Below are 27,910 nucleotides of genomic sequence, written 5' to 3'. Positions count from 1 at the left end.
CGCGTCTCCCGCTACGACTGCACCGCCAGCTCCTGCTGTTGCTGCAGCCGTAGGCGGCGCATGGCCCGCCGGCTGCGCCACACCTTGATGTTGCGGTCGTCGCTGGCCGAGATGAGCATCTCCTGGTCGGCCGGGTTGAACGCGACGCAGTTCACCACGTCGCTGTGCGCCAGGCGGCCCAGCAGCGCGGCGTAGTGGCGCTCCCACACGTAGCCGTGGTGGTCCTCCGCCCCGCTGACAACAGCACGGCAACGTCAATGGCACGGCAACGTCAATGGCACGGCAACGTCAATGGCACGGCAACGTCAATGGCACGGCAACGTCAATGGCACGGCAACGTAAATGGCACGGCAAAGTAGATGGCATGGCTACGTAAATGGCACGGCAACGGCGCCGCAGCACGGCGCGTGACGTGACACGCGTGACGTGACACGCGTGACGTGACACGCGTGACGTGACACGCGTGACGTGACAGGCGTGATGCGACACGCGTGACGTGACACGCGTGACGTGACACGGGTGATGTGATACGCGTGACGTGACACGCGTGATGTGACACGCGTGATGTGACACGCGTGCACCAATTTGCACGTTTAACAAAGCGCACGTGGCCACACACGGAGTGCCGCGTGCTCTTGAGCACACGACTTCCACAGCGACGTTTGTATGTACGTACGCACGTACGTAGAACGCGCTAGTAATTATGGGAACGGGGAGTGCGTTAACCCCACCCCCGAACCTTAAAACTCGATACACGTGGAGGAGGCTGCTGCTGCTGCTGGGAAAGTTCCTGTTCTGTGCTCAAGAATTTCAAGCAATAACAACATCACCACAAGAAGCACTTTGCCTCATGTGTGTTGAACTTCTTTTGCACTGTACGTAGCTAACTGAGATAATCGAAAGTGAGGGGGAAGGACAACAAACTAAAAACAAAAAGACGTTCTCAAGAGATGAGTTTGTCAATCTCGACGATGATTTAGAAGTGCACAGCTCCAGCGGCTTCCTAATATCGGAAGCAAGAGCGTTCCAGTCGGCCGCAGGAGCGCGTCTGAAAGCGCCGCGCGATGCGGCGACCGTCTTTGTTCGACGGTTCGCCAAAAGCCGCTGCTGCGAGGCTGAGCGGCAAGAGTGCACCGCAGTGCAGCACATGGAGGAGACGCGATACTCCGTGTGTTTGGGCTCAAGGTTTAGCCGTGACATCATCGCCTTCCCTTCTTCTTAACTCGGTCACTTCCTCTCTCCCCACACTGCCCATTTCTCTCTCCCCACCTCCCTCCCCGCCTCCCTCCCCCCCAGCTCACTGCCCATTTCTCTCTCCCCACCTCCCTCCCCGCCTCCCTCCCCCCCAGCTCACCTGGCGAGGAAGTCCTCGCTGCTGTTGAGGAAGATGAAGAAGCAGTTGTGCTCGGCGGTGAAAGCGTGGTGTCCGCGGAAGGAGCGTCCCGTGGGCCGCAGCGTGGGCAGCTCGAGTTCGCGCGTGTCGATGTCCCGCGAGATGGCGGGCGGCTCCGTGGGCTCCGTCACCACGCAGCCCGCCGGCCACGCGCGGCAGTTCACGTACAGGAACCTGCGCAGCGGCGGGCAAGTCCAGGCACGGTCCGGGTTTCGGCCGCCCGCCGCCGAAGAACCCGCAAGGGGGAGGGGTTACAGGGGGGGGGGGTTACGGGGGGGGGGTTACAGGGGGGGGAGTTACGGAGGGGGGGGGTTACAGGGGGCGGGGGTTACAGGGGGGGGGGTTACAGGGCCGCCAGGAAACGTGCGTACGTTGAATTTCGTTCGCACCCAACGTGGCCAACCCGTCGCCGTAACGCTGGGCGGCACATTCGATCCGAGCGGTGGATTGACGTACAACTCTTCATCGCCAACCGCGTCCGGGCTGAGACGAACTCTGGGTTGGAGGCATCGGTCGGGACGCTCGACCCGCAAATGGAATGTCGTGAGTTCAAGCCCCGAACTCGGGCTTGAACTCACGACATTCGGATATTAACTTTACCCATCGTCACCTTTATCATCCTCACTTTATGATATCACTTTGTGGAAAGTCTACAGCGGCTGCCGGATGGAAATACGGGCCAATGCCCATAGGAATGTGGAATTTCCACTGGTGACTTTTGGCATGTTGCTAAGTGGTTTTACCCACATATCAACATTTTACTCAATTGGGTATTTAGGTAATTTGCAGATAATTTTCAAATGTGGACTGTCGACACCAGCACACATGGGCCTCACATTTTTTTAATGTCACGCGATCTTTGAATGTCACGCGATCTTTGAATGTCGCCTGTGCAGCAGACGGCACAGAGTATTTTTGGCTCCTACGCCCGCAATCTTAACCAGTGCGGCCGCAGGGCTCGAACCGCGAACCTCTGCAGCCATTGACAGACGCGCGACCAGTCGGTCGCGTCAGCGCTCTGAAGCCAGGTGTCGAGCCCAGGATAGTCTCAGCGCTTCCGGCACGGGCATCGGTCCTTCCCCACACAACAGCACGCCAGACCAACAGAGCGGAGCAGACTATTCCAGCCTCTACGTACGTGGGGACGTTGAACTTCCTTCGCACCGTACGTCGCCAACCGCACTAATCGGAGGTGCGGGGGCAGGACAACAAGCAAGACAGACTCCAGAATCGGCGCAAGAGGAGCACGAACCCCCTTCCGACCTACGGTTCCACCGGCACCGCCGCGATGCCTCCGCTGCTCTCTGACCTGTGGTCCGGAGACAGCGCCATGCCGATGATCTGCCCGTGCAGCTCCAGCATGTGGTCGGGCGTGTGGTGTCCGTCCACCCGCTTCACGTACTCGTGCGGCTGCGTTGGGATTTGCTTGACTCCTGGCCGTGGGGGGAAGGGGGTGAATAGTCAGTGTGGCTACTGGGGGGGGGGTGGGGGGGGCAGAGGTGCTTCACCCGGCTCCCAACTACTCAGGGGGAAGACGCACCCCAGAAAAGGCACCGGGCTCTCACCGCACGCGTGTAGATGGACGAATGAACTCGCGTTTGGGTTGTGCTTTACCTATCGTGTCACGGCACGGGCCCCCCCCCCCTATTGGCGGCCGTCCCCCGAGCGGCAATGATTTGGGGGCGATGATTGCTCTGGGGGTAATACCGGGGCGATTCACAGCGGTGCGTGCAGTATTGACCATTGCAGTAGGAATCGCATAAATGATGAAGTGACAAGGGGCAACAGCGAAAGTGCTGAATGTGATACAGCAGTGGCAGAGATACAGGGAGGATGATGCAGACGATGAATAGTATTGAACGTGATAGTAGCAGTAGCAGAGAGACAGAGAGGATGACACATTGACAGTGAATAGGATTGAATGCGATAGCAGCAGTAGCAGAGAGAATGGAGGATGAGAGATTGACAGTGAAAAGTATTTAACGCGATAGTAGCAGTAGCAGAGAGACAGGAAGGATGAGAGATTGACAGTGAAAAGCATTGAACGTAACAGTAGCAGTAGCAGAGAGACAGAGAGGATGACACATTGACAGTGAATAGGATTGAACGCAATAGTAGCAGTAGCAGAGAGAATGCAGGATGAGAGACTGACAGTGAAAAGTATTGAACATGACAGTAGCAGTAGCAGAGAGACGGGAGGATGAGAGATTGACAGTGAATAGTATTGAACGTGACAGTAGCAGTAGCAGAGAGACGGGAGGATGAGAGATTGACAGTGAATAGTATTGAACGTGACAGTAGCAGTAGCAGGGAGACAGGGAGGATGAGAGATTGACAGTGAATAGTATTGAATGTGACAGTAGGAGTAGCAAGGAGACAGGGAGGATGAGAGATTGACAGTGAATAGTATTGAACGTGACAGTAGCAGTAGCAGAGAGACGGGAGGATGAGAGATTGACAGGGAATAGTATTGAACGTGACAGTAGCAGTAGCAGGGAGACAGGGAGGATGAGAGATTGACAGGGAATAGTATTGAATGTGACAGTAGCAGTAGCAAGGAGACAGGGAGGATGAGAGATTGACAGTGAATAGTATTGAATGTGACAGTAGCAGTAGCAGGGAGACAGGGAGGATGAGAGATTGACAGTGAATAGTAGTGAACGTGACAGTAGCAGTAGCAGGGAGACAGGGAGGATGAGAGATTGACAGTGAATAGTATTGAACGTGACAGTAGCAGTAGCAGAGAGACAGGGAGGATGAGAGATTGACAGTGAATAGTATTGAACGTGACAGTAAGAGTAGCAGGGAGACAGGGAGGATGAGAGATTGACAGTGAATAGTATTGAACGTGACAGTAGCAGTAGCAGAGAGACAGGGAGGATGAGAGATTGACAGTGAATAGTATTGAACGTGACAGTAGGAGTAGCAGGGAGACAGGGAGGATGAGAGATTGACAGTGAATAGTATTGAACGTGACAGTAGCAGTAGCAGGGAGACAGGGAGGATGAGAGATTGACAGTGAATAGTATTGAACGTGACAGTAGCAGTAGCAGAGAGACAGGGAGGATGAGAGATTGACAGTGAATATTATTGAACGTGACAGTAGCAGTAGCAGGGAGACAGGGAGGATGAGAGATTGACAGTGAATAGTATTGAACGTGACAGTAGCAGTAGCAGGGAGACAGGGAGGATGAGAGATTGACAGTGAATAGTATTGAACGTGACAGTAGCAGTAGCAGAGAGACAGGGAGGATGAGAGATTGACAGTGAATAGTATTGAACGTGACAGTAGGAGTAGCAGGGAGACAGGGAGGATGAGAGATTGACAGTGAATAGTATTGAACGTGACAGTAGCAGTAGCAGAGAGACAGGGAGGATGAGAGATTGACAGTGAATAGTATTGAACGTGACAGTAGGAGTAGCAGGGAGACAGGGAGGATGAGAGATTGACAGTGAATAGTATTGAACGTGACAGTAGCAGTAGCAGGGAGAATGAGAGATTGACAGTGAATAGTATTTAACGTGACAATAGCAGTAGCAGAGAGACAGGGAGGATGAGAGATTGACAGTGAATAGTATTGAACGTGACAGTAGGAGTAGCAGGGAGACAGGGAGGATGAGAGATTGACAGTGAATAGTATTGAACGTGACAGTAGCAGTAGCAGGGAGTCAGGGAGGATGAGAGATTGACAGTGAATAGTATTGAACGTGACAGTAGCAGTAGCAGGGAGACAGGGAGGATGAGAGATTGACAGTGAATAGTATTGAACGTGACAGTAGCAGTAGCAGGGAGACAGGGAGGATGAGAGACTGACAGTGAATAGTATTGAACGTGACAGTAGCAATAGCAGGGAGACAGGGAGGATGAGAGATTGACAGTGAATAGTATTGAACGTGACAGTAGCAGTAGCAGGGAGACAGGGAGGATGAGAGATTGACAGTGAATAGTATTGAACATGACAGTAGCAATAGCAGGGAGACAGGGAGGATGAGAGATTGACAGTGAATAGTATTGAACGTGACAGTAGCAGTAGCAGGGAGACAGGATGGGAGCGCGGCTGCAGCAAAGTGTCCCTGAGCAGCACACCGATCTGGTGCGAGGCGTAGGTCAGGTCGCCCGTGCCGTACACCAGGAACCTCTCCCGCGGCGGCAGCCGGCGCTCGTTGCTCATGGCGTGCTGGTGCTTGCGCCTGCGCACCACCGCGGCCGCCGCCGCCGCCTTGCTGGTGTAGTGGTCGCGCCGCAGCAGCGAGCCGCCCAGCAGCCAGGACGGGCGCCCGGAGGAGGCCGAGGGGCCCTTGGCGGTGGAGGCGGCGGGGCCGCCGGACGGGGGCGGCGGCTTCGGCTGCCCCTCGCCAGGGGTGGCCACCATGAGCATGCGGGGGTAGGAGCCGTTGGAGCACGCGAACTTGAAGAGCCGGTGGCCCTGCTGGTTTTGGTTCTGGGGAGCGGAGCGGAGCCACACGGGGAGAGGACCACCCTACGTTGACGGAAGAACGAAAAAGTTTCTCGAAATCGGAGGATTTATGTGCACAGGGACTCCTCGAGTTCCGCACGAGTTAGATTGCGGAGATCTGTTCTTAAGTCGATTTGTTCGCAAGCCCAACTTTACTCCTGTCGATTCCAAACATGTTGTACGGCGTGTACACTAAACACGGGGAATGGCTTCAAAAGTTGTATAATTTCCTGTAGACGTAGATGCCACAGGTTCTTCACGTTCTGCAGATGCCACCACCGCCATCTATTGCGTGGCGGTTGAACTTATGCCTTTCGGTCCAAACAGGCAACTGGCCATACAGACAAGTTTTTTCGTATCTCTGAAAGTTCCTAAGTCGAATTTTCATAAGTAGAGGAGTCTCTGTCCTGGAGGACTCTGGTGAGCTATAAAGCTCGTTTTCACAGATGTCCAGTCGGAGCAGTCAGAACTTTACGACAAACAACACAAACACATGACAGGAGTGCAAAGCAAATAACCCCAAACCATTTTTTACCTTACCTGGTAAAACCCACCGAGCTTATTTCTCAGAAGCGACCTGGCCACAAATGATCGCTCAACAAAGTGGCTTACGTGGAAATTCATAGCAGCAAAATAACTCGGTTTAGCAAGCCAGGATTGATTATGATGATGATGGTTCAGTCAAATTCCCCGTCCGGGATTTGAACTCGTGTCCTTGAAATTGTATTGCACGTGTGGCAGTGAAACTCAGCTGGGCGATATTTCTGGTGCTACACCCAATGATAACTTTAAGTTAATGCTATCTTGTTGTCGTCTAGGAAGGATTATAAAATGCCATAGCGAGATTCACTTTTATTTATTGCATGTCTTAGAAATAACCTGGTGTATTTTCATTACATTAGAGAAACCTGAAAAATCTACGAAAATCTAGAGGAAATCCATACTTGCAAGACGTGGATCCCATTTTCTTCCACATGTTTCTAGAGGTAAACAATATTCTGACTCTGAGCACCGCCTTGCGAGCTGTGGACGTGCGTGCGTGCGTGGGCCTGCCTCACCGCGTGAACGTTGCCGCCCGTGTCCACTTCGCCCGTGCCGTGCACGTGCAGGCAGAACATGTCGTGGTGGTTGATGAAGCCCGACATGAAGGTGTCGCGGCCCAGCCAGCAGCCGAAGATGTCGTACGGCTCCGTGTCCACCTGCGCCAGCATCGAGAAGTCGTCTGCGGGAGAGGCGGAGTGGGCAGTTGCGAGCGGCGGCTTCTGGCCGGCCGTCGAACGAAGGCGGTGGTCACCGCATCGCGTGGCGTTTTCAAATGCGCTTCTGCGGCCGTCTGGAACGGTCTTCCCCTTTCGATATTAGGAACCAAATGGAGCTATGCACTTTCATATCTAGATTTAAAACTGCTCTCTTTACAGCTGATTTTTGTGTTTAGTTTGTTGTCCTTCCCCTGCACATCCGATTAGCACGGTTGACTACGTACGGTGCCGAAGAAGTTCAACGTACGTACATACAAACATACAACTCCCGGACCTTCCAAACTGCGAGTCAAGTTGCCCTGACCACAGACACCGCCTGAGCGGACAGGGGGAGAGTTATCAGACGAGAAAGATGCAATGAGCTATGCATGCTCTTTTTCATAGATGTCCAGTCGGGGTGGCTCAGGACGTCACAACAACAGACAGTACGAAAACACGATAGTGGATACAAAGACACGATAGTGGATACAAAGACACGATAGTGGATACAAAGACACGATAGTGGATACAAAGACACAATAGTGGATACAGAGACATGATAGTGGATACAGAGACACAATAGTGGATACAAAGACACGATAGTGGATACAGAGACACGATAGTGGATACAGAGACACGATAGTGGATACAGAGACATAATAGTGGATACAGAGACACGATAGTGGATACAGAGACACGATAGTGGATACAGAGACACGATAGTGGATACAGAGACACGATAGTGGATACAGAGACACGATAGTGGATACAGAGACACGATAGTGGATACAGAGACACGATAGTGGATACAAAGACACGATAGTGGATACAAAGACATGATAGTGGATACAAAGACATGATAGTGGATACAGAGACACGATAGTGGATACAAAGACACGATAGTGGATACAAAGACATGATAGTGGATACAGAGACACGATAGTGGATACAAAGACACGATAGTGGATACAAAGACACGACAGTGGATACAGAGACACGACAGTGGATACAAAGACACGACAGTGGATACAGAGACACGACAGTGGATACAGAGACACGATAGTGGATACAGAGACACGACAGTGGATACAGAGACACGATAGTGGATACAGAGACACGACAGTGGATACAAAGACACGATAGTGGATACAGAGACACGATAGTGGATACAAAGACACGACAGTGGATACAGAGACACGACAGTGGATACAGAGACACGACAGTGGATACAGAGACACGACAGTGGATACAGAGGCACGATAGTGGAAACAGAGACACGATAGTGGATACAAAGACACGATAGTGGATACAGAGACACGATAGTGGATACAGAGACACGATAGTGGATACAGAGACACGATAGTGGATACAGAGACACGATAGTGGATACAGAGACACGATAGTGGATACAAAGACATGATAGTGGATACAAAGACACGATAGTGGATACAGAGACACGATAGTGGATACAAAGACACGATAGTGGATACAAAGACACGATAGTGGATACAGAGACACGATAGTGGATACAGAGACACGATAGTGGATACAGAGACACGATAGTGGATACAGAGACACGATAGCGGATACAGAGACACGATAGCGGATACAAAGACACGATAGTGGATACAAAGACACGATAGTGGATACAAAGACACGATAGTGGATACAAAGACACGATAGTGGATACAGAGACACGATAGTGGATACAGAGACACGATAGTGGATACAGAGACACGATAGTGGATACAGAGACACGATAGTGGATACAGAGACACGATAGTGGATACAAAGACACGATAGTGGATACAAAGACACGATAGTGGATACAGAGACACGATAGTGGATACAAAGACACGATAGTGGATACAAAGACATGATAGTGGATACAGAGACACGATAGTGGATACAAAGACACGACAGTGGATACAGAGACACGACAGCGGATACAGAGACACGATAGTGGATATATAGAGACACGATAGTGGATAGAGACACGACAGTGGATACAGAGACACGACAGTGGATACAGAGACACGATAGTGGATACAGAGACACGATAGTGGATACAGAGACACGATAGTGGATATACAGAGACACGATAGTGGATACAAAGACACGATAGTGGATACAGAGACACGATAGTGGATACAGAGACACGATAGTGGATACAGAGACACGATAGTGGATACAGAGACACGATTGTGGATACAGAGACACGATAGTGGATACAGAGACACGATAGTGGATACAGAGACACGATAGTGGATACAGAGACACGACAGTGGATACAGAGACACGACAGTGGATACAGAGACACGACAGTGGATACAGAGACACGATAGTGGATACAAAGACACGATAGTGGATACAGACACGATAGTGGATACAGAGACATGATAGTGGATACAGAGACATGATAGTGGATACAAAGACACGATAGTGGATACAGAGACACGGTAGTGGATACAGAGACACGGTAGTGGATACAGAGACACGATAGTGGTTATAAAGACACGATAGTGGATACAGAGACACGATAGTGGATACAGAGACACGATAGTAGATACAGAGACACGATAGTGGATACAGAGACACGATAGTAGATACAGAGACACGATAGTGGATACAGAGACACGATAGTGGATACAGAGACACGATAGTGGATACAGAGACACGATAGTGGTTATAAAGACACGATAGTGGATACAGAGACACGATAGTGGATACAGAGACACGATAGTGGATACAGAGACACGATAGTGGATACAAAGACACGATAGTGGATACAAAGACACGGTAGTGGATACAGAGACACGGTAGTGGATACAGAGACACGATAGTGGATACAGAGACACGATAGTGGATACAAAGACACGATAGTGGATACAAAGACATGATAGTGGATACAGAGACACGATAGTGGATACAAAGACACAACAGTGGATACAGAGACACGACAGTGGATACAGAGACACGATAGTGGATACAGAGACACGACAGTGGATACAGAGACATGATAGTGGATACAGAGACACGATAGTGGATACAAAGACACGATAGTGGATACAGAGACACGATAGTGGATACAGAGACACGATAGTGGATACAGAGACATAATAGTGGATACAGAGACACGATAGTGAATACAGAGACACGATAGTGGATACAAAGACACGATAGTGGATACAGAGACACGATAGTGGATACAGAGACACGATAGTGGATACAGAGACACGATAGTGGATACAGAGACACGATAGTGGATACAGAGACACGATAGTGGATACAGAGACACGATAGTGGATACAAAGACACGATAGTGGATACAGAGACACGATAGTGGATACAAAGACACGATAGTGGATACAAAGACACGATAGTGGATACAGAGACACGATAGTGGATACAAAGACACGACAGTGGATACAGAGACACGACAGCGGATACAGAGACACGATAGTGGATATACAGAGACACGATAGTGGATACAGAGACACGACAGTGGATACAGAGACACGATAGTGGATATACAGAGACATGATAGTGGATACAGAGACACGACAGTGGATACAGAGACACGATAGTGGATACAGAGACACGATAGTGGATACAAAGACACGATAGTGGATACAGAGACACGATAGTGGATACAAAGACACGATAGTGGATACAGAGACATGATAGTGGATACAGAGACACGATAGTGGATACAGAGACACGATAGTGGATACAAAGACACGGACACGATAGTGGATACAGAGACACGACAGTGGATACAGAGACATGATAGTGGATACAGAGACATGATAGTGGATACAAAGACACGATAGTGGATACAGAGACACGGTAGTGGATACAGAGACACGGTAGTGGATACAGAGACACGATAGTGGTTATAAAGACACGATAGTGGATACAGAGACACGATAGTGGATACAGAGACACGATAGTAGATACAGAGACACGATAGTGGATACAGAGACACGATAGTAGATACAGAGACACGATAGTGGATACAGAGACACGATAGTGGTTATAAAGACACGATAGTGGATACAGAGACACGATAGTGGATACAGAGACACGATAGTGGATACAGAGACACGATAGTGGATACAAAGACACGATAGTGGATACAAAGACACGGTAGTGGATACAGAGACACGGTAGTGGATACAGAGACACGATAGTGGATACAGAGACACGATAGTGGATACAGAGACACGATAGTGGATACAAAGACACGATAGTGGATACAAAGACACAGTAGTGGATACAGAGACACGGTAGTGGATACAGAGACACGATAGTGGTTATAAAGACACGATAGTGGATACAGAGACACGATAGTCGATACAGAGACACGATAGTGGTTATAAAGACACGATAGTGGATACAGAGACACGATACCCAGGCTGAAGACGAGGACGTCGCCAGCGGAGGCGTTGTAGGGGGAGGCGCTGACGCCCGACACGAGCAGCAGCGTGTCGCACGAGTTGAACTGGCTGAACTGCGTGTACTTCCAATCGTAGCTGCACATGTCCTCCGTGTGCTCCAAGTTACAGTCATCAGACCTCCACAGCTGCGCACAGGGAGACATGGACGGGAGTTTTCCCTCGGATTGATAATTAGCAGTTGCAATGTGCGGCAGGTCATGGGTCATGCTGATGATGTGTGTACGTTGAACTTCTGTCGCACCGTACGTAACCAACCGTGCTAATCGGAGGTGTGGGATGACGACAACGCCGCTACTTAGGCTTGTAAATATTCACTCCCCCGTGATACAATTAATTCTCACGGTTCTCACGTTGTGATGTGATTCAAGATTTAAAAAAAATGTAACAGTGGTGAATGTAGCTCCTCTTACGGCTGCATAGGGCATATAAATATAAATTAAGCACTTCTCAAATAGGATTTGATTAATGTATCGTGGGCGCAAGAATATGCTTTAACCGAGACATAATTCTGTGCTTACCGCTGCTGTTGATGATTATGCCGGTGGTCCCAATGCTGGTGTGAAGGAAAGTAATGATTATGATGTTGCCGATGGTGATGGCAGTGATAAGGATTTTACTACTGCCGATAAGGCTTATGATTTTTTTGCTGATGTTCATGACGCTGAATACACAACACCAACATTTAAAGGTCACTCAGAGTGGACCTGAAGTAAAGAGATAATGATGCTTTTGTTACCGAGGACTGATTGTGAAGGAGCTGCCAACAACGAGCCATGCTGGGGCCCAATACAGCTGCTTTTTTATGGTCTTGGAAAAGGCAGCATCACAGATTTGAGAAGTTTTTTTATCATACTGGATACGATCACTGGCCTACCTAACAGAGAAATGGCTTGACGACCGAAGAGATTGGTGCCAGCAAGATGTGGCACTACTTGAGTACAGGACGAAGGAAAGCGGAAACACATGACGAAATGTGCTCATGGATCGTGATGATGATCACTGGTCAGCTGGTTAGGGAGAGACGAGACCAAATGTGCTTCCTTCATCTCACATGAACCAGCAATCGTGCAGTATGGTCAAACAAAACCCCATCGATTACATGGCTGGGGTAAAATAAACCACATTGTTCTACAATGATTGCCATTGACCAAATGAATAATCTGGATGCACCCAACCTTGTCAGATCTTGGGAGCTAAGCAGGTTTCGAGCCTGGATTGAGTTACAAGGGAGATCCCGTGGTGCGTGAGCGCAGAGTGGCAACACAAAAACACAAGAGGCTAAAAACGTCAGTACTGCAGAGGAGCACAGTTCCCTTAAGTAACGTAGCACACGACGCGAGGCGATCAACGGTCGTGAACGAGACGCACGTGAAAATCAAAACGGACGACAGCGCAAGTATTAGTCTGAGAGCAAGAAGGGCCAGAAAAAGTTAGGTATAGGTGCAAGCAAGCTCAATATTTTAGTCGGACGGCGACATAAGCACACACGCGAATCGAATAGAAAAAAAACCAGTGCAAACATGTGAGAGCAGTAGGCGCCAGAATAAAGTAAGCTCTGACGGTCGGCCTAACAGGGACATAAAGAAGTGGGAGTGAAGGGAGGGAGCCAAGCTGGAGATGAGCAGCAAGGGTATTCCAGAAACGTGGAAATGCAACATGAAAAAACTTTTTTTTATCAAAGTTGAAAAGATTGCAATTTTTTCCAGGAATGAGGCGCCACTCCTGAGAGAGGAAGATGACCCAAGTGGTCCTTTAGGTCTTTGGCAGGTTTGTTTAAGAGGACTTTTTGGATAAAGACAGCCCAGTGCTGGCCTCTCCGAGTATCCAGGGGGGACAGATTTGAGTCATTGTACAGGTTGCAACGATGCGTTCTATAGGGGGAGTCAAGAGCAAAACAGAGAGCGTAGCGCTACCGTGGAATGTGACGTTTTAAGGTAAATTCAGAAGCTAGGTGGTAGACGGTGTCACAATAATCAAATACAGCAGGATTGTGGCATTAACTATATTGAGACAGAGTCAAGGTGGAGGACAGTGTTTGTGTTTGTATAGGAATCCATACTCTTTGGTTCTTTCGGTAAAGTCACGTAGGTGAAAATAAAATAAAAATGAAAACAACTAAATTTAATCAAATTTATTTGTTTTAATTTTTATTTTATTTTCACCTATGTGACTTGACCGAAAGAACCAAAGAGTATGGATCCTTGCGGTCACGAAAACTTCAAGTCTAGAATTATAGGAATCCAATTTAATTATTGTTTTTTCATGTTGGTCTAGAAAGATAGTTTCGGGTCCAGAATAATGCCGAAATATTTAAAGTTGTACATTGTGTCCACAGCCACAATGTGGCGGGCCAGGTTTAGGGCAGCCGGAAAAAAAACTAAACTTAGTTTTTTTTAGCGTTGAGGACCAGTTCTAGGGCAATCAGCCGAGGATGAAGAATATCGAAGTCCTGTTGTAGATGCCATCGTAACTCCTTTATGGAACTTCCAGAGGCCATCAGGGCTATGTCACCGGCAAAAACGGTTGTCGTCAGCTTGCAGTCGAACAGGAGGGCACAATGATGACGAGGTTCAACACCGCTGAAGATAAAGTCAAACGAATTATGTACCGCCGAAGCTGTGCTTTGTACATATTTTGAACTTCTTTCGCACCGTACGTCGCCAACCGTGCTCGAATTGGAAATATTGCGGGTTTCCTCTCCAACACACCGATGTGCTGTACTAGTAACGAATTGGCACGTTCTGTTTACGTGACAAACCTTACTAATTGGCTGTGTCAGGTGGTGGCGGGTATAACGACGCATTTATATTTACGCGATCTAATCCAAATACCTCTATTATGGATAATATTGGTCGCGAAAGCCTACGTGTTAAACTAGCATGGTAAAGTATGGTGAAACAGGTTAGTGACATGGCCTAGCGTCCGCTGCTTGTCGCAGAGGTTCATGGTTCGAATTTTGTGGCCGCCCTGATTATGCACGCGGGTGCAGTAACCGTCTTTGTCGTCCACTTCGCAGTGGACATTCACCAGTGTAGGCCCATTGTGTGCTGGCGTCAGGGTCCAAATTTGCCAAAATTCGAAAATGACTCACAAATCACTTAATTGGGATTAGACGTGGGAATCATCACCCCCTCCTGGCAGACATGCCCCAGGTCATCCTTGCGAATGAGACTATCCTGGTCTCTTGAGTTCTCACCTGGTTAAACAAAAATAAACTTGAAATTAAAATCCGAACCCCCCATGACCCACATGGCTTGAAGAAACAATCATCCAGCAGGGGATATGTTTGTACGAATGATGACCTTCTTTCGGACTATAGATAGCCAACCGTGCTAATCGGAGGTGCGGGGAAGGACAACAAACTAAACAAAAAAATAAGTTCTAAAGAAATCAATCTAGATGATGATTTAAAAGTGCATTGCTCCCAGTGGCTTGCTAATATCGGAAGGAAGAGCGTTCCAGACGGCCGCAGAGGGGCATCTGAATGCGCGCAACGTGGTGACCGTCTTTGTTTGATGGTCAGTTGGAATCGCAGTTAGGGGTCAATGTTCTACCCATCATCCATTTGCACTTTTATCAAACGACAACCGCGCTGTGAGAATTCAACTCCTGGCACTGTCGAGTTGCCACCTCTGTCTCTGCTACAGCTCTGATCACCATCGATGGTGAGCCGAAAGCCGCTGCTGCGAGGAAGACGTCACCCGAAGCGGACTGCAGATCCCGGCGGGGGGGGGGGCCTGGGGCTGGTGGCGGCGCAGGGGAGACACGAACCTTGATGGTGCAGTCCTTGGAGCAGGAGGTGAAGCGCGTGCCGTCGTGGGAGAACGCCACGTGCAACACCTCGTCCATGTGCTCCATCAGCACGTCGGCCTCCACGCAGGGCGCCGTCTCGTACACCCGCTGGAACTCGCACAGCCACGACGTGGCGCCTGCATGCGCAGCAGCAGCTCCGTTAACCAAATTCTTTCACTGATAAGACATCATCAGTGCGAGGGGCCGCCACACCGCCTGCAAGAGGGCGTTTTCACATTTGTGCGGCGATCGTACCGGGCTTGAGGTTCTCGCGCTGCGGCTGCACGCCGTAGCAGCGATGGAAGAGGCGTCCCCAGAGCCACTCATCTCGCGACACGGCGAGCCAGCGCCGGCTCACAAGCCCGGCAGCCAGCAGGTGCTGCGGCTCCAGGTGCGAGAGGATCTGCAGCAGCAGCGAGTCCGGCAACAGCGACAGAATCCCCGGCTCCTCCTCGTCTTCCTCCATGCTGAGGCCAAGAGTGGTCAAACGTCATCCAGCATAATCACGGGCACCGTCAGCCATAATCAATCCACCATTGGATGAAGGCCCTCGAAAAAGGCGTCGCCATCTCTCACAAGCCTGCGATGAGGCAGTCCACTTGGCACGAGCGCACAAACTGATTTCATTGCTCCATCTCCACGGTGGGTGTCCTCTCAAGAAGGTTTCTTAATCCAAAGCCTGCCCCAATGCTGCCACAGGTGAAGAAACCTCTTCTTGGTTCTTTCGGTAAAGTCACGTAGAAGGGAAGTAATAAAATAATAAAAATAAAACATAATAAAACAATTCTCACGACGTTTCGGCTACAACGCAAGCAGCCGTCTTCAGGTGAAGAATGAGACACTACCAAGCTAGGAGCTTATATATACGCTGGGTTGGAGGTGCAAGAAGGGCGCCTTAACAAAAAGAATGTGCATATGAAGAGGAATTTAGCATATTCATGGGAAATGCGTAGGAGGTGGGCGGGGGGGTTTCAAAGTCATATTATGCCCATGCACTATGCAGGATCAGCAGCACCAAGGGAGGGTGCAGGGAGTAGCATTAACAAAGGAAAGGAATGTTAATAGTATGTAGCTGCAGTTACTAAACAACCACGTAGAAAACTAAAGTATAAACTACATAAAAAAACTAAAGTATAAACTGCATAGCACCATCAGTATACTTACTATACTCTACAATAAGCTGAGTTACTCACAGCAAGTAATACATTACAATTCTACGTCGTAAAAATTATATAATATGCTTCCATCTAAACTTATTCTCTTACATCACACGAGCATACACCGTACTATATACTGCCATAGATAAACCCAACATTAAATTATATACTGTATTGCTATAAACCACCCTATACCTTATACATTTTAATATAACACTATGTATTATTCTACCCACCTTAATGTGTATCACACTGCTATATGTTTACTATACAATTACGATACTATATATTACTTTGTACATTGTATTAAGCATATAAATGCTATACTATTTGTTATTATACACTGTACCATTGACCGTCGTGTCAATGGGTGAGTCGTGGGGGGGAAAACTTGCAGCGGAGCAAAGAATCCATTCCCTGCGGAGAATACAATGCCAGTGAGTGGAAACGCGGTCTGAAAGTCACCGTAAACGTGAACACTCACTGGCATTGTATTCTCCGCAGGGAATGGATTCTTTGCTCCGCTGCAAGTTTTCCCCCCCACGACTCACCCATTGACACGACGGTCAATGGTACAGTGTATAATAACAAATAGAATAGCATTTATATGCTTAATACAATGTACAAAGTAATATATAGTACCGTAATTGTATAGTAAACATATAGCAGTGTGATACAAATTAAGGTGGGTAGAATAATACATAGTGTTATATTTAAATGTATAAGGTATAGGGTGGTTTATAGCAATACAGTATATAATTTAATGTTGGGTTTATCTATGGCAGTATATAGTACGGTGTATGCTCGTGTGATGTAAGAGAATAAAGTTTAGATGGAAGCATATTATATAATTTTTACGACGTAGAATTGTAATGTATTACTTGCTGTGAGTAACTCAGCTTATTGTAGAGTATAGTAAGTATACTGATGGTGCTATGCAGTTTATACTTTAGTTTTTTTATGTAGTTTATACTTTAGTTTTCTACGTGGTTGTTTAGTAACTGCAGCTACATACTATTAACATTCCTTTCCTTTGTTAATGCTACTCCCTGCACCCTCCCTTGGTGCTGCTGATCCTGCATAATGCATGGGCATAATATGACTTTGAAACCCCCCCACCCACCTCCTACGCATTTCCCATGAATATGCTAAATTCCTCTTCATATGCACATTCTTTTTGTTAAGGCGCCCTTCTTGCACCTCCAACCCAGCGTATATATAAGCTCCTAGCTTGGTAGTGTCTCATTCTTCACCTGAAGACGGCTGCTTGCGTTGTAGCCGAAACGTCGTGAGAATTGTTTTATTATGTTTTATTTTTATTATTTTATTACTTCCCTTCTACGTGACTTTACCGAAGGAACCAAGAAGATGAATCCCTGCAGTCACGAAAGCTTTAAATCGAAGGTGAAGAAACGTTAATGTAACTGAGGCCCAAGTTTCAGGCTGCACTAACTATTAAAGGAAAATGTTATGACAATACTTCACAAACATGGTCAAAGCGGGTTGGAAAATATACTCGCCTGACATATAGAAGATGCACTGGAGATCAAACTAGGCCATTAAACCAATACTGTAAAATAAATCAATTGTTAACCCAAGTGAAAGGGCTCCTTTTGCAAATCGGCAAATGTTTGCTTTCCAACAATATTTGGCAAAAACATTCCAATGTAGGTCTCGATTGCCAACAAATGGGTAAATCACCAAGATGATTAGTTTTAGATGTTTCAAAACGTTGTGAATCTGTCCTAAAGTCTCCTGGCTCAAACAAGAGGCAAACATGTATATTAGCGGTCCTGGGCCAGGAATGGAAATCAAAGCACCAAGCCAGCGTGGAATCATTCAGAAGGGGGGCTGCAAGCCTGGTGAGATGGCAGGAAGGCTGGAGAGCGGATGATTAAAAGTCGTGTTCTAGAATATAAAAGCATTAGTCACAGCAAAGGGAGAAGGAAGGATATTGAGACCGTAAATAGCAGAGGAACAGACATCAAGCAGGTCAGTAGTTTTAAGAGCGTAGATACACCGAGGGGGGGTGGGGGTGCAGCAGTATTCCACTTGTTAGTGCACTGCGCTGTGAGCTCAGCCACTTGAGTTTGAATCCCAGCCATGGCTAAGGGCCCCACGGTGGCACGGTGCTAATTAACCTCGCCTGATATACAGGAGGTCGTAGGTTCGATTAAAAACCTTGATGCCTGTATATTTGGATTGTGCATGTTCTCCCCGTGGTCGTGTGGATTTTCTATGGGTCCTCTGGTTTTTCCCTCCACATTTATAAACACGCGTTTAGAGTATCTGGCTGCGATACATTTCCACATGATAAGCCACTTCGTTGAGCTATCATTTGTGACCAGGTCGCTTCTGAAAAAAAGCTACATAGCTCGGTGGGTGTTAACTGGTAAAATAAAACATGCTTTAGTGTATTAGGATCAGTGGCCAGTGATATATTAGAACTGGTCCCGACTCCTCCTCACTTCACAAACCCACATTGATCTTTATATTCTTAGGTTTTTTCGGTAAAGTCACGTAGGTAAAAAAAATTTAATTAATAAAAGTTAAATAAAACAAAATAAAAAATCACGACGTTTCGGAAGCAACACAAGCCTCCGTCTTCAGGTGGAACCGTTACAGCCACGACAGCTGTATCAAGTAAATGAGAGATCACAAGAAATACCACCCCGTATATATAATGGTTGAGGGGGGAAGGGCCAGGAACGGCACACTTTTTATTAATATGGTAAGGTGAGGCTTCAGACTAAGAATAGACTGCATAACAAAGGACTGAGCCTATGTTATGGAGAGGTGCGGTTTGTAACTAACACCTAGCATACATAACAAAAGTGTGAAAAAATAAAGCAAGTAAAAACTAAAACTGGTAAAACAACAAACTGGCTGTCTATCAATAACCTGTAATAGTTGTCTGTCAAATAAGATGGTCCAAATAAGTGTAGTTACATCTTTTTTGCATGGTTAACCACATCTTTCCAATGATTACTCAGTTTGTAACCCTCATCACGGTTGAAATTATGTCTGTGTTTGTATATTTGTATGGCTTCGTGTACAAACCTTTGATGGTAGCCAGGAGGTTTGCAGAGCACCTTGGTCTCGGAAAAGACAATTTCATGAGAGCCCACAGAGTTGTAGCAATGATCGGCAACGGCCGAAGAATCAGTTCTGCCGTGTTTCAGATCTGACTTGTGCTCGCGGACACGATCAGAAACATGACGTTTCGTTTCTCCAATGTAGCAATCACCACAACTGCAACTCAGTTTGTAGACTTCAGGATATTGTAAGTCAGGAACGACATCCTTCACAGATGGAATCAGATCACGAATTTTATGCACTGTACTGAATCGGACTTGGATCTTATGTTTGTTTAGAATTTTGGAGATCTTTTTGGTCACGCCTGCTATGTATGGTAACGTGATAGTTTTGGTCGGAGTTTCATGTGGCTGTTTCTGTATGGTGGGAGAAACAGCCTGGCGTATGGTGCGGTCAGAGTATCCGTTCATCCTGAGGGCCCGATGTACATGTCTTAATTCACCGGCCAGGTGGTGTTGGTCAGAAATGCCATGGGCTCTGTGGTATAGCGTTTTGATGAGAGAATTCTTTTGAGATAGGTGGTGGTGGGAATCCGGTTTCAAGTAGGAATCTGTGTGGGTGGCTTTCCTGTACACAGAATGTCCCAAGGATCCGTCAGGTCTCCTCTCAAACAGAATATCCAAGAATGGTAGTTTACCATCTTTCTCCACTTCCATGGTGAATCTGATGGATGGGTGTCTGGAATTGATGTGGTCCAAGAAGTGGTTCAATGCTGGGAGGCCATGTGGCCAGATGACGAAAGTGTCATCCACATACCTCTTCCACAGGGAAGGACGCAGGGTGGATGTCTGGATGGCGTCTGATTCAAACTTTTCCATGAACATGTTGGCTATCACTGGTGACAAGGGGAAGCCCATAGGGGTACCCTCATTCTGTTTGTAGAAGGTACCATTCCAGGTAAAATAGGTGTTGGTGAGGCAATGCCTAACCAGCGCAGGTACATCAGAATTCAATCCATGTTGGACTAAGTCCTCAATTATTGTTAGGGTGTCCGGTACTGGGACTTTGGTAAACAGAGATACTACATCAAAACTGACGAGGATGTCATCAGGAGATAGTACCATGTCCTTAACCATAGAGACTAATTGGGTTGAGTTGAGTACTGCCGAAGAGGTCTTGCCTGTGAAGGGAAGCAGAGTATCTGATAGAAACCGGGCTAGTTTGTAAGTAGGGGAGTTTATCGTTGACACGATGGGTCGTAGCGGGGTGCATTCTGTGTGGTGACGTGGGCAAAAAATACCCATGACCGCCATCACTTGGGAAGGCCTTCATCAATCGGCGGATTGCGAATGGCTAATATATTAAAGTGGAAGGAGGCAGAATTTAGACATTAACAGCAGAAACAGGGGTTGCTAATGTCGCGATGTGGATAGTTTGGGCACATGTTGACAAGAGACAAATAATATGCAATTGGAAGGGCTGTGGAGATGAGAGTACAGGGGAAAAGGGGCAGAGGGAGACTGAGGGTGAGATGGAATGTGCTGTAATGATGAGAAAAGAGGCGCAAACTAGAAGTAGGTGGAGAAAGAAAATATGAAGAACCTCGTATAACGATGTTACAATTGGCTTAGCGGCATAAGAGCAGCATGGAATGTTGTTGTTTTGCTCAGTAAATGAAGAATCAGTTTTAGAGTTGCGTCTTATTTTCCGTAAACAGACAAATTCAGAACTGCATTTCGTGAGACAGCTGTTGGCTGCGAGTCACGGTGGGCCCACTGAATGGCCATTATTATGTTAAATGCCGAGGAGGTAGGTGTCGTCATTTGCAAATGCATCCAGAGTGATCATGGCAGTGCCACGAGGCAACTGGCTAAAATTCTCGATTCTAAGACGTGTTTAAGTGTCCATCCAGATTGGTGTCAACGCGGAGTGCTCAACTCTCAATCAGCACTTTGAAGGTTCAAATTCCATGAGAGTGTTAACTCAACCCATCATTATCAATAAGGGGGTCAATACATTTGAAACATTGTGGGAAGCCAACCGCGTTCTCCGTATGAAGAGCAGGATCTCTGCCATGACAATGTGGAATGTGCACCCCGTTTACTCAGAACCACTAACAGTCTGTTGTCCTTCCCCCGTACTTCCACCTCCGATTAGCACAGTTGACTACGTATGGTGAGAAAGAATTTCTACATGCGTACAAAGATGATGTATCTTGACTTAAAGCTTTCGTGACTGCAGGAATTCATATTCTTTGGGTCTTTTGGTAAAGCCACGTAGATAGAAAAATAATAAAAATATCACGACGTTTCGATCCCAACACAAGCAATCGCCATCAGGTGAAAAAAATTAACGGGAGAGCTGTTGAGGCAGGATGTTAAAGGTTTGAGATGGGTGTAGCCCAAGGGTCATAAGCGAAGTGGACAGGGCTAGAAATAAAATTTGCGTGTCAATGTAAGATCGGAGAACTGAGCTACCTCCACGACGACGAAGCTGTGGAGGTGGCCATTGTATTGAAAGATTGCATGCCAATGTAAGAAAAACGAGAGCCACCGCCACATCGAGGAAAACGAGCAACGGTGGCTGCGTTAGTGAGACATTTAGCCTGTTAATGTAAAGTCATTTAACCTGGTAATGTAACTCAGAAAGTCGAAAATAACTGCTAACATCGGCAGGTAGGATGGAAACATCACAGAAAGTTATGACTTAAACTGGTTAATAACGTCGTTCCAATGATTGCTCAGTTTGTACCCATCGTCTCGGTTGAAATTGTGTATGTGTTTAAATATCTGCATGGCTTCATGAACGAATCTTTGTTGATAGCCAGTGGGTTTGCAGAGTACCTTCGTCTTGGAAAAATCTATTTCGTGTGTGCCCACAGCGTTAAAACAATAATCAACCACGGCCGAGGTATTGGTCCTACTGTGTTTCAGATCTGCCATATGTTCACGAACATGGTCCGAGACATGTCGCTTAGTTTCCCCAATGTAACTATTGCCACAGACACAGCTTAGTTTGTAGACACCGGTGTAGTGCATGTCAGGGATCACATCCTTCACAGATGGGATCAGATCACGGATTTTATGTACTGTGCTTAATCGAACCTGGATCTTGTGTTTGCTCATGATTTTGGAAATATTTTTGGTAACCCCTGCTATGTATGGCAAGGTGATGGTTTTGATTGGGTCCTCAGATGGTTCTTTCCCAACGGTTGGGGTGATAGCTTTATGGATTGTGTAGTCTGAATATCCATTCATCTTGAGGGCTTGGTGTACGTGCTCCAGTTCACTGGCTAGGTGGTGATGGTCAGAAATACAACGAGCTCTATGGTGTAGAGTTTTGATGAGGGAATTCTTCTGGGATGGATGGTGGGAGTCATGTTTTAGGTAGGCATCCGTATGGGTGGCTTTCCTGTAGACAGAGTGTCCCATTGAGCCATCTGGTCTCTTTTCGATTAAAACATCCAAGAATGGTAACTTGCCATCCTTTTCCACCTCCATGGTGAATTTGATGGCTGGGTGTATGGCATTGATGTGGTTAAAGAATTGGTCCAGAGCTGGTAGGCCATGTGGCCAGATGACAAATGTGTCATCTACGCATCTCTTCCACAAGAACGGATGTAGGGTGGATGCTTGAATGGCATCTGTCTCAAATTTTTCCATGAAAACATTGGCGACAACTGGAGATAAGGGAGAACCCATTGGGGTACTTTCAACTTGTATGTAGAATATTCCATTCCATGTGAAGTAGGTATTGGTGAGGCAGTGTCTAACCCGGGCCGGTACATCAACATTCAGTCCTTGTTGGACCAAATCTTCAATGATTGCAATGGTGGCAGACACAGGAACTTTGGTAAATAAAGATACTACATCGAAACTGACAAGCAAATCACCTGGAGATCGTGAGATGTCCTTAATTAAAGATACCAAGTGAGCCGAGTTAAGTACAGCTGAGGTGGTCTTAGCAGTCAATGGTTGTAAGGTCTCAGACGGAAATCGAGCCAGTTTCTAGGTGGGTGAGTCAATGGTGGAGACGATTTGACGGAATGGTGTACCTTCTCTATGGATTTTTGGTAGCCATAACATCTGGGTGGTCTAGCAGCAGAGGGATTTAAGGAAAGCCGCTTGGTTGGTTCGATTAAAGATGTCGAATCAGTGATGATATTGTTGGTTTTCGTAACCAGGCGGTTGGTAGGATCTGTATTGATTTTGGTATAGTTGTCATCATTAAGAAGGTCCTGAATTTTGTTATTCTATGTGATGTGCTTTTTATCTGTACACACATTGTCAACACGAGTCATGCATGTTTGTCACTGCTGGCCGTTTCCTTCCACCATATCCTTTCCTCCATCTTAAAAACATCCCTCCGCTCTCCTAATCATCTCACCCCCCACAAATATAATCTCCTTCCCCCCTCTCGATCACACAATCGTGAAATCTAAATAACCTGACCAAATATCATTGATACAGTGCCTCAGTTATATGGAATGTGTTGGCTGCATTACATTCATGATGTCCACCGTCCGAGATTTAATTTGACAGATTGAATCACAAATTTGCCGTTCATAGGAAGGGTGAATGTATTTATAATTGACAACCCAATTCATAAAATCACTACAGTAGTTTATGGCTTACTTTAGCCACATTTCACGATGACCTTTTGCGCATTCAATATCCAGCCCCCAAGGTCCCCCTCAAACAGTGCCATCGCCACCGTCTGGATCAGGGGTCACCAACCTATCAAAGGAGAAGAACGACTTGGCCACAAATGATAGCCCAACGAAGTGGCTTATCACGTGGAAATGTATAGCAGCCCAATACTCTAAACGCATGTTTCTGAATGTGGAGGGAAAAGCCGGAGGAGCCGGAGAAAAATTCAAGCAACCACAGGGAGAGAGAAGATGCAAACTCCAAATATGCAGCAGGCGTCAGGGTCGGGATCGAGCCCACGACCCCCTGTATACCAGGCCACCGTGGCCCCCCCTACTATAACATCACATTAATACATCAAGTTCTCTCAGCCAGAGTGTACGAAGACAAATTATTTGATGATACTGCACAAATAACAAAACTCAACACATTAGTCAATAACACTGTGGCATTAAATATTAGAGGATTACAATAGGTGACGTTTTGGGCAATGGCATTTCTTCATGTGTCATAAATGATAAACGGAGAAAAATAAGCATTACTTCTGCCTCCAACACCAGCCTGAAAACTTAAGCTGACCACTTTACTAACCACTAAACAAAATAATACAACTGTAGTGCTCGGACCGACACGACAGCTTCTTGTCTTTCCTCGGTTCATTTATTAAATTATATAGTTCCACATTTCTCCTGTCAACACCGGTCAATGTTCCTCCGTACACTGCAACCCACAACTCTCCATCAACATCACTCAATGTTCCTCCGCTCGCTCGCTGCGCTGGCCTCGCTCGCTCCTCTCTGCTCCCCTACATCGACTATCCTCTCTGCTCTCTTTCTCTCTCTCCAGCTCGGCTGCTCTTTATCAACCCCGTCGTCTCACTCTGTCGTAACTCTCCGTCGTCTCACTCTCCACTGATGCTTCCATTACTCCGCTGCTACCCTACACTGTACTCTCTCTATCCACTGCTCCGTCTCTCCATCCGTTGTCTCTCGTCCCACGCACCAACTCCCGTTTCACTCCACCATCTCACCCTTTATCCCCGAACCACTTACCCTTAATTAATTAGGTCATCCCACGCGACGGTGCCACGTGGCGTTGTTTTTCCAGACACGCCGGCGCCACTCTCAGACAACAGCCCCTCTCGTCCAATCAGCGCCCTGCGTCCTCAATTACCCCCGGCCACCTGCGGCCCTCTTAACTATCACGCCACCTTAATATGTACAACAACAACGGCTAGCCAATCAGCACCCTGTGTCCTCGTTTGCCCTCACTGTCCGCCACGTGCGCGCATACCGACCCAGCGCGTGACGCGTGTCTCAAGCACTACACAATTACTATACAGTATATTAAAGGATTCAGCCTACTGTTAGAGTTGTGGAACTAATCATTAATTGATGGTTTAAAAACAAAAACTTCATTACATGGGTATTTCTTAAAACACAATTTTAATACACCTCAGCAAAGACATACCACAGTCCAAAACATTTTTACAAATACTACCGGACCAATATATTTACCGTTAAAAACGGGTTCAGCTTCCAGTGTCATAATTGTTGGCGGCCCTGCCTCCGTGGCGTGGACTTCACATTCCTACGCCAGGAGCTATTTATGTCGATTTATATTTATTCTACAGAGCACGATGAAGTTACGTGTACAATTATCTCATTCGTTTAGCCAAAAGCCTAGGCAAACCTAATGACTCTTTCATGAGGGTCCTGTGTTGAGACTTTTGGCAAGTTCCATTCAAGAGTGTCTGGAATACACTGCATTTGAATAGCACTGAACACAATCAGTGCTGTAGATATACTTTTATTTAGCCATCTGCCCAAAGGAAGGTCTTTGTTACAGTCTCCATAATAAAGAATTTTGGGTTTAGATCACGTAAATATGTGCCGTTAAACCCACCACCACCCGACATAGCCCATTGGAGAGTAAATCCACAACATTTACAATTCGAGTAACGACGTTTCGCTGGCAATTGCAACAACCAGCATCATCAGGCAGACAGACAGAATTGTGGCGAATTTCTCCTGTTTGGGTCTTAAATAGAGGGGGTAAATGTGATGATGTTCGCCAATGTTGGCCTGTCTGGTGCGAAGACCAGAGTGGGGGGGGGTTAATGTCGTCGTAAAAATGACAATGGATCATGTTCATCTGAGAATATTCCGTACCTGTTAATAGTTGGTTATTCACAGATAATCAACATAATGTGCGTACATTATGTTGATCTTCGAGCATGCAGAGGATATGCTGTAACTATGATTGGCCGCTTACAGTTAATCAACATACAATGGAATGCTTGTTTTTTAAAGTGAGATTGTTATCCACCTACGACCAGAGCGGCTGGCAGCAGCTACATACACATTAAGTCACTGTATGGTGACCTGCATAGGCATGCAATTAAACAGTTCATTACTTTGTAATCTCATTAATTTAGCAACTCTTAGACTGACTTGACTTAATGTGTATATAGCTGCTGTCAACCATGCCGGTTCGGAGATGCGGGAGGTGGATAACAAACTTAAAAATAGTATCCCATTGTATATTGATGAACTGAAAGCCTCTCTATTTAAGACCGAAACTGGAGGAATCCTCCACAATTCTGGATATCGCCTGATGAAGCTAGCTGTTATTACCAGCGAAACGTCGTACTCAAATTGTCAATGTTGTGGGTTTACTCTCTAACACGCCGGCGTGCTGAACTAGTAACGAATTGGCACGTTGTTTCCGTGACGAGCCCCTTCCTAATTGATTTGCTGTGTCGGGTGGTGGCGGGTTTATCGACACACTTATATATTTACGCGATCTAACCCCAAAATAAGCCGTCTACGTGTTAAACTTTGTACTGTACTGTATGTTGAACTTTGTTTGCGCCGAATGTAGCTAATCAGAGGTGTTTTACATCAAACCAAACAACGCAGCAGTCGTTCGCGTCACCGAGCCTCGTTACCCCCTTCTCCCCATTGCCCGTTCGTGTCAGCGCTCGGAGGCGATGGTTCCAGGCCGGCTCCACGCCATGGTAACGTCCAATTTCCACCACTCGGGGCGGAGCCGAGCGAGGCGCCGTTCATTCAAAAGCGCCTCTCACGCTCGCTCGCTCTACCCGCAACCTCGCTTATGAAGAGTTAAAACAACAAAAAACAACAGCGATAAAACAATTACAAGGTTTATTAAAATGTATTCTTTTACCCCGCAGGCATAAGCGGCTGCGGCGGCGGTGGCCGGCCGAGGAGAAGATGACAATACGAGGTGGAGAGACCGCGGCCCCGGTTCGAGCCGCGTTCCCCTCCCCGCTCCCCGCGCGCCTGCCCCGGGCCAGCGATCCAGGCGAACCCGAGGCTTCGTCAACAACGACTAGGCCACAGCCGCGACGCCACGCGAACCCCGACGAGAGCAGCCGCGGGAGAAGCGGCCAGCGTTACCTGCGTGCCTCGGCGCCGTTGCTCATCGCCGTGGGCACTGCTGCTGCTCTGGAAGAACCTCGGGGTAGAAGCAGTGGGGAAGGGGGCCGAGGCGGTGGAGGAGGCCGGCAGCGTCGTCCGCTCCTCGGCTCGCCTAGAGCCGCAACCACCGCCGGCCTCTCTTGCATTTCCCAGCGCGCATGGGCGCCGCGAAGGCCGTGCCTGCCGCTCGCCCATTGGGTGGCGCGCGCCGCGTGGCCCCACCGCGTTCGCCGATTCGCGGGGAGCCTTACGGGGGGAGGGGGTGGGGGGACGCGTCGCCTATGC

General features: G+C 47.5%; 1 protein-coding gene across 2 annotated transcripts; it reads right to left on the bottom strand.

Annotated features, from left to right (window-relative positions):
- FBXW5 (F-box and WD repeat domain containing 5) lies at nt 1–27,777 on the bottom strand. Of its 2 annotated transcripts, none has more exons than XM_078615971.1 (9): nt 27,605–27,777; nt 15,596–15,807; nt 15,320–15,477; nt 11,502–11,673; nt 6,909–7,072; nt 5,481–5,874; nt 2,703–2,826; nt 1,355–1,567; nt 1–234 (listed from the first exon to the last, which is right to left on the bottom strand). In XM_078615971.1, the coding sequence occupies exons 1-9, from the start codon at nt 27,769–27,771 to the stop codon at nt 12–14; spliced, it is 1,827 nt and encodes a 608-aa protein (XP_078472097.1). In that variant the 5' UTR covers nt 27,772–27,777; the 3' UTR covers nt 1–11. The 2 variants fall into 2 exon arrangements, with proteins under 2 accessions (XP_078472097.1, XP_078472098.1); XM_078615972.1 differs by having other exon boundaries at nt 5,481–5,835.
- Nucleotides 27,778–27,910: the final 133 nt, after the last annotated feature.

Source organism: Lampetra planeri, chromosome 49 (genome assembly GCF_965212315.1).
Source record: "Lampetra planeri chromosome 49, kcLamPlan1.2.h2, whole genome shotgun sequence".
Lineage (NCBI taxonomy): Eukaryota > Metazoa > Chordata > Hyperoartia > Petromyzontiformes > Petromyzontidae > Lampetra > Lampetra planeri.
This window is presented reverse-complemented; position numbering and strand designations above follow the sequence as displayed.

Coding starts and splice junctions, on each gene's coding strand:
- FBXW5 (XM_078615971.1), bottom strand. CDS start 27,771: ATGCAAGAGAGGCCGGCGGTGGTTGCGGCTCTAGGCGAGCCGAGGAGC. Junction 7,073..11,501: donor CGTCCTCGTCTTCAGCCTGG/GTATCGTGTCTC, acceptor CCTCTCCCGCAG/ACGACTTCTCGATGCTGGCG. Junction 5,875..6,908: donor CGGGCGGCAACGTTCACGCG/GTGAGGCAGGCC, acceptor CCGTCAACGTAG/GGTGGTCCTCTCCCCGTGTG.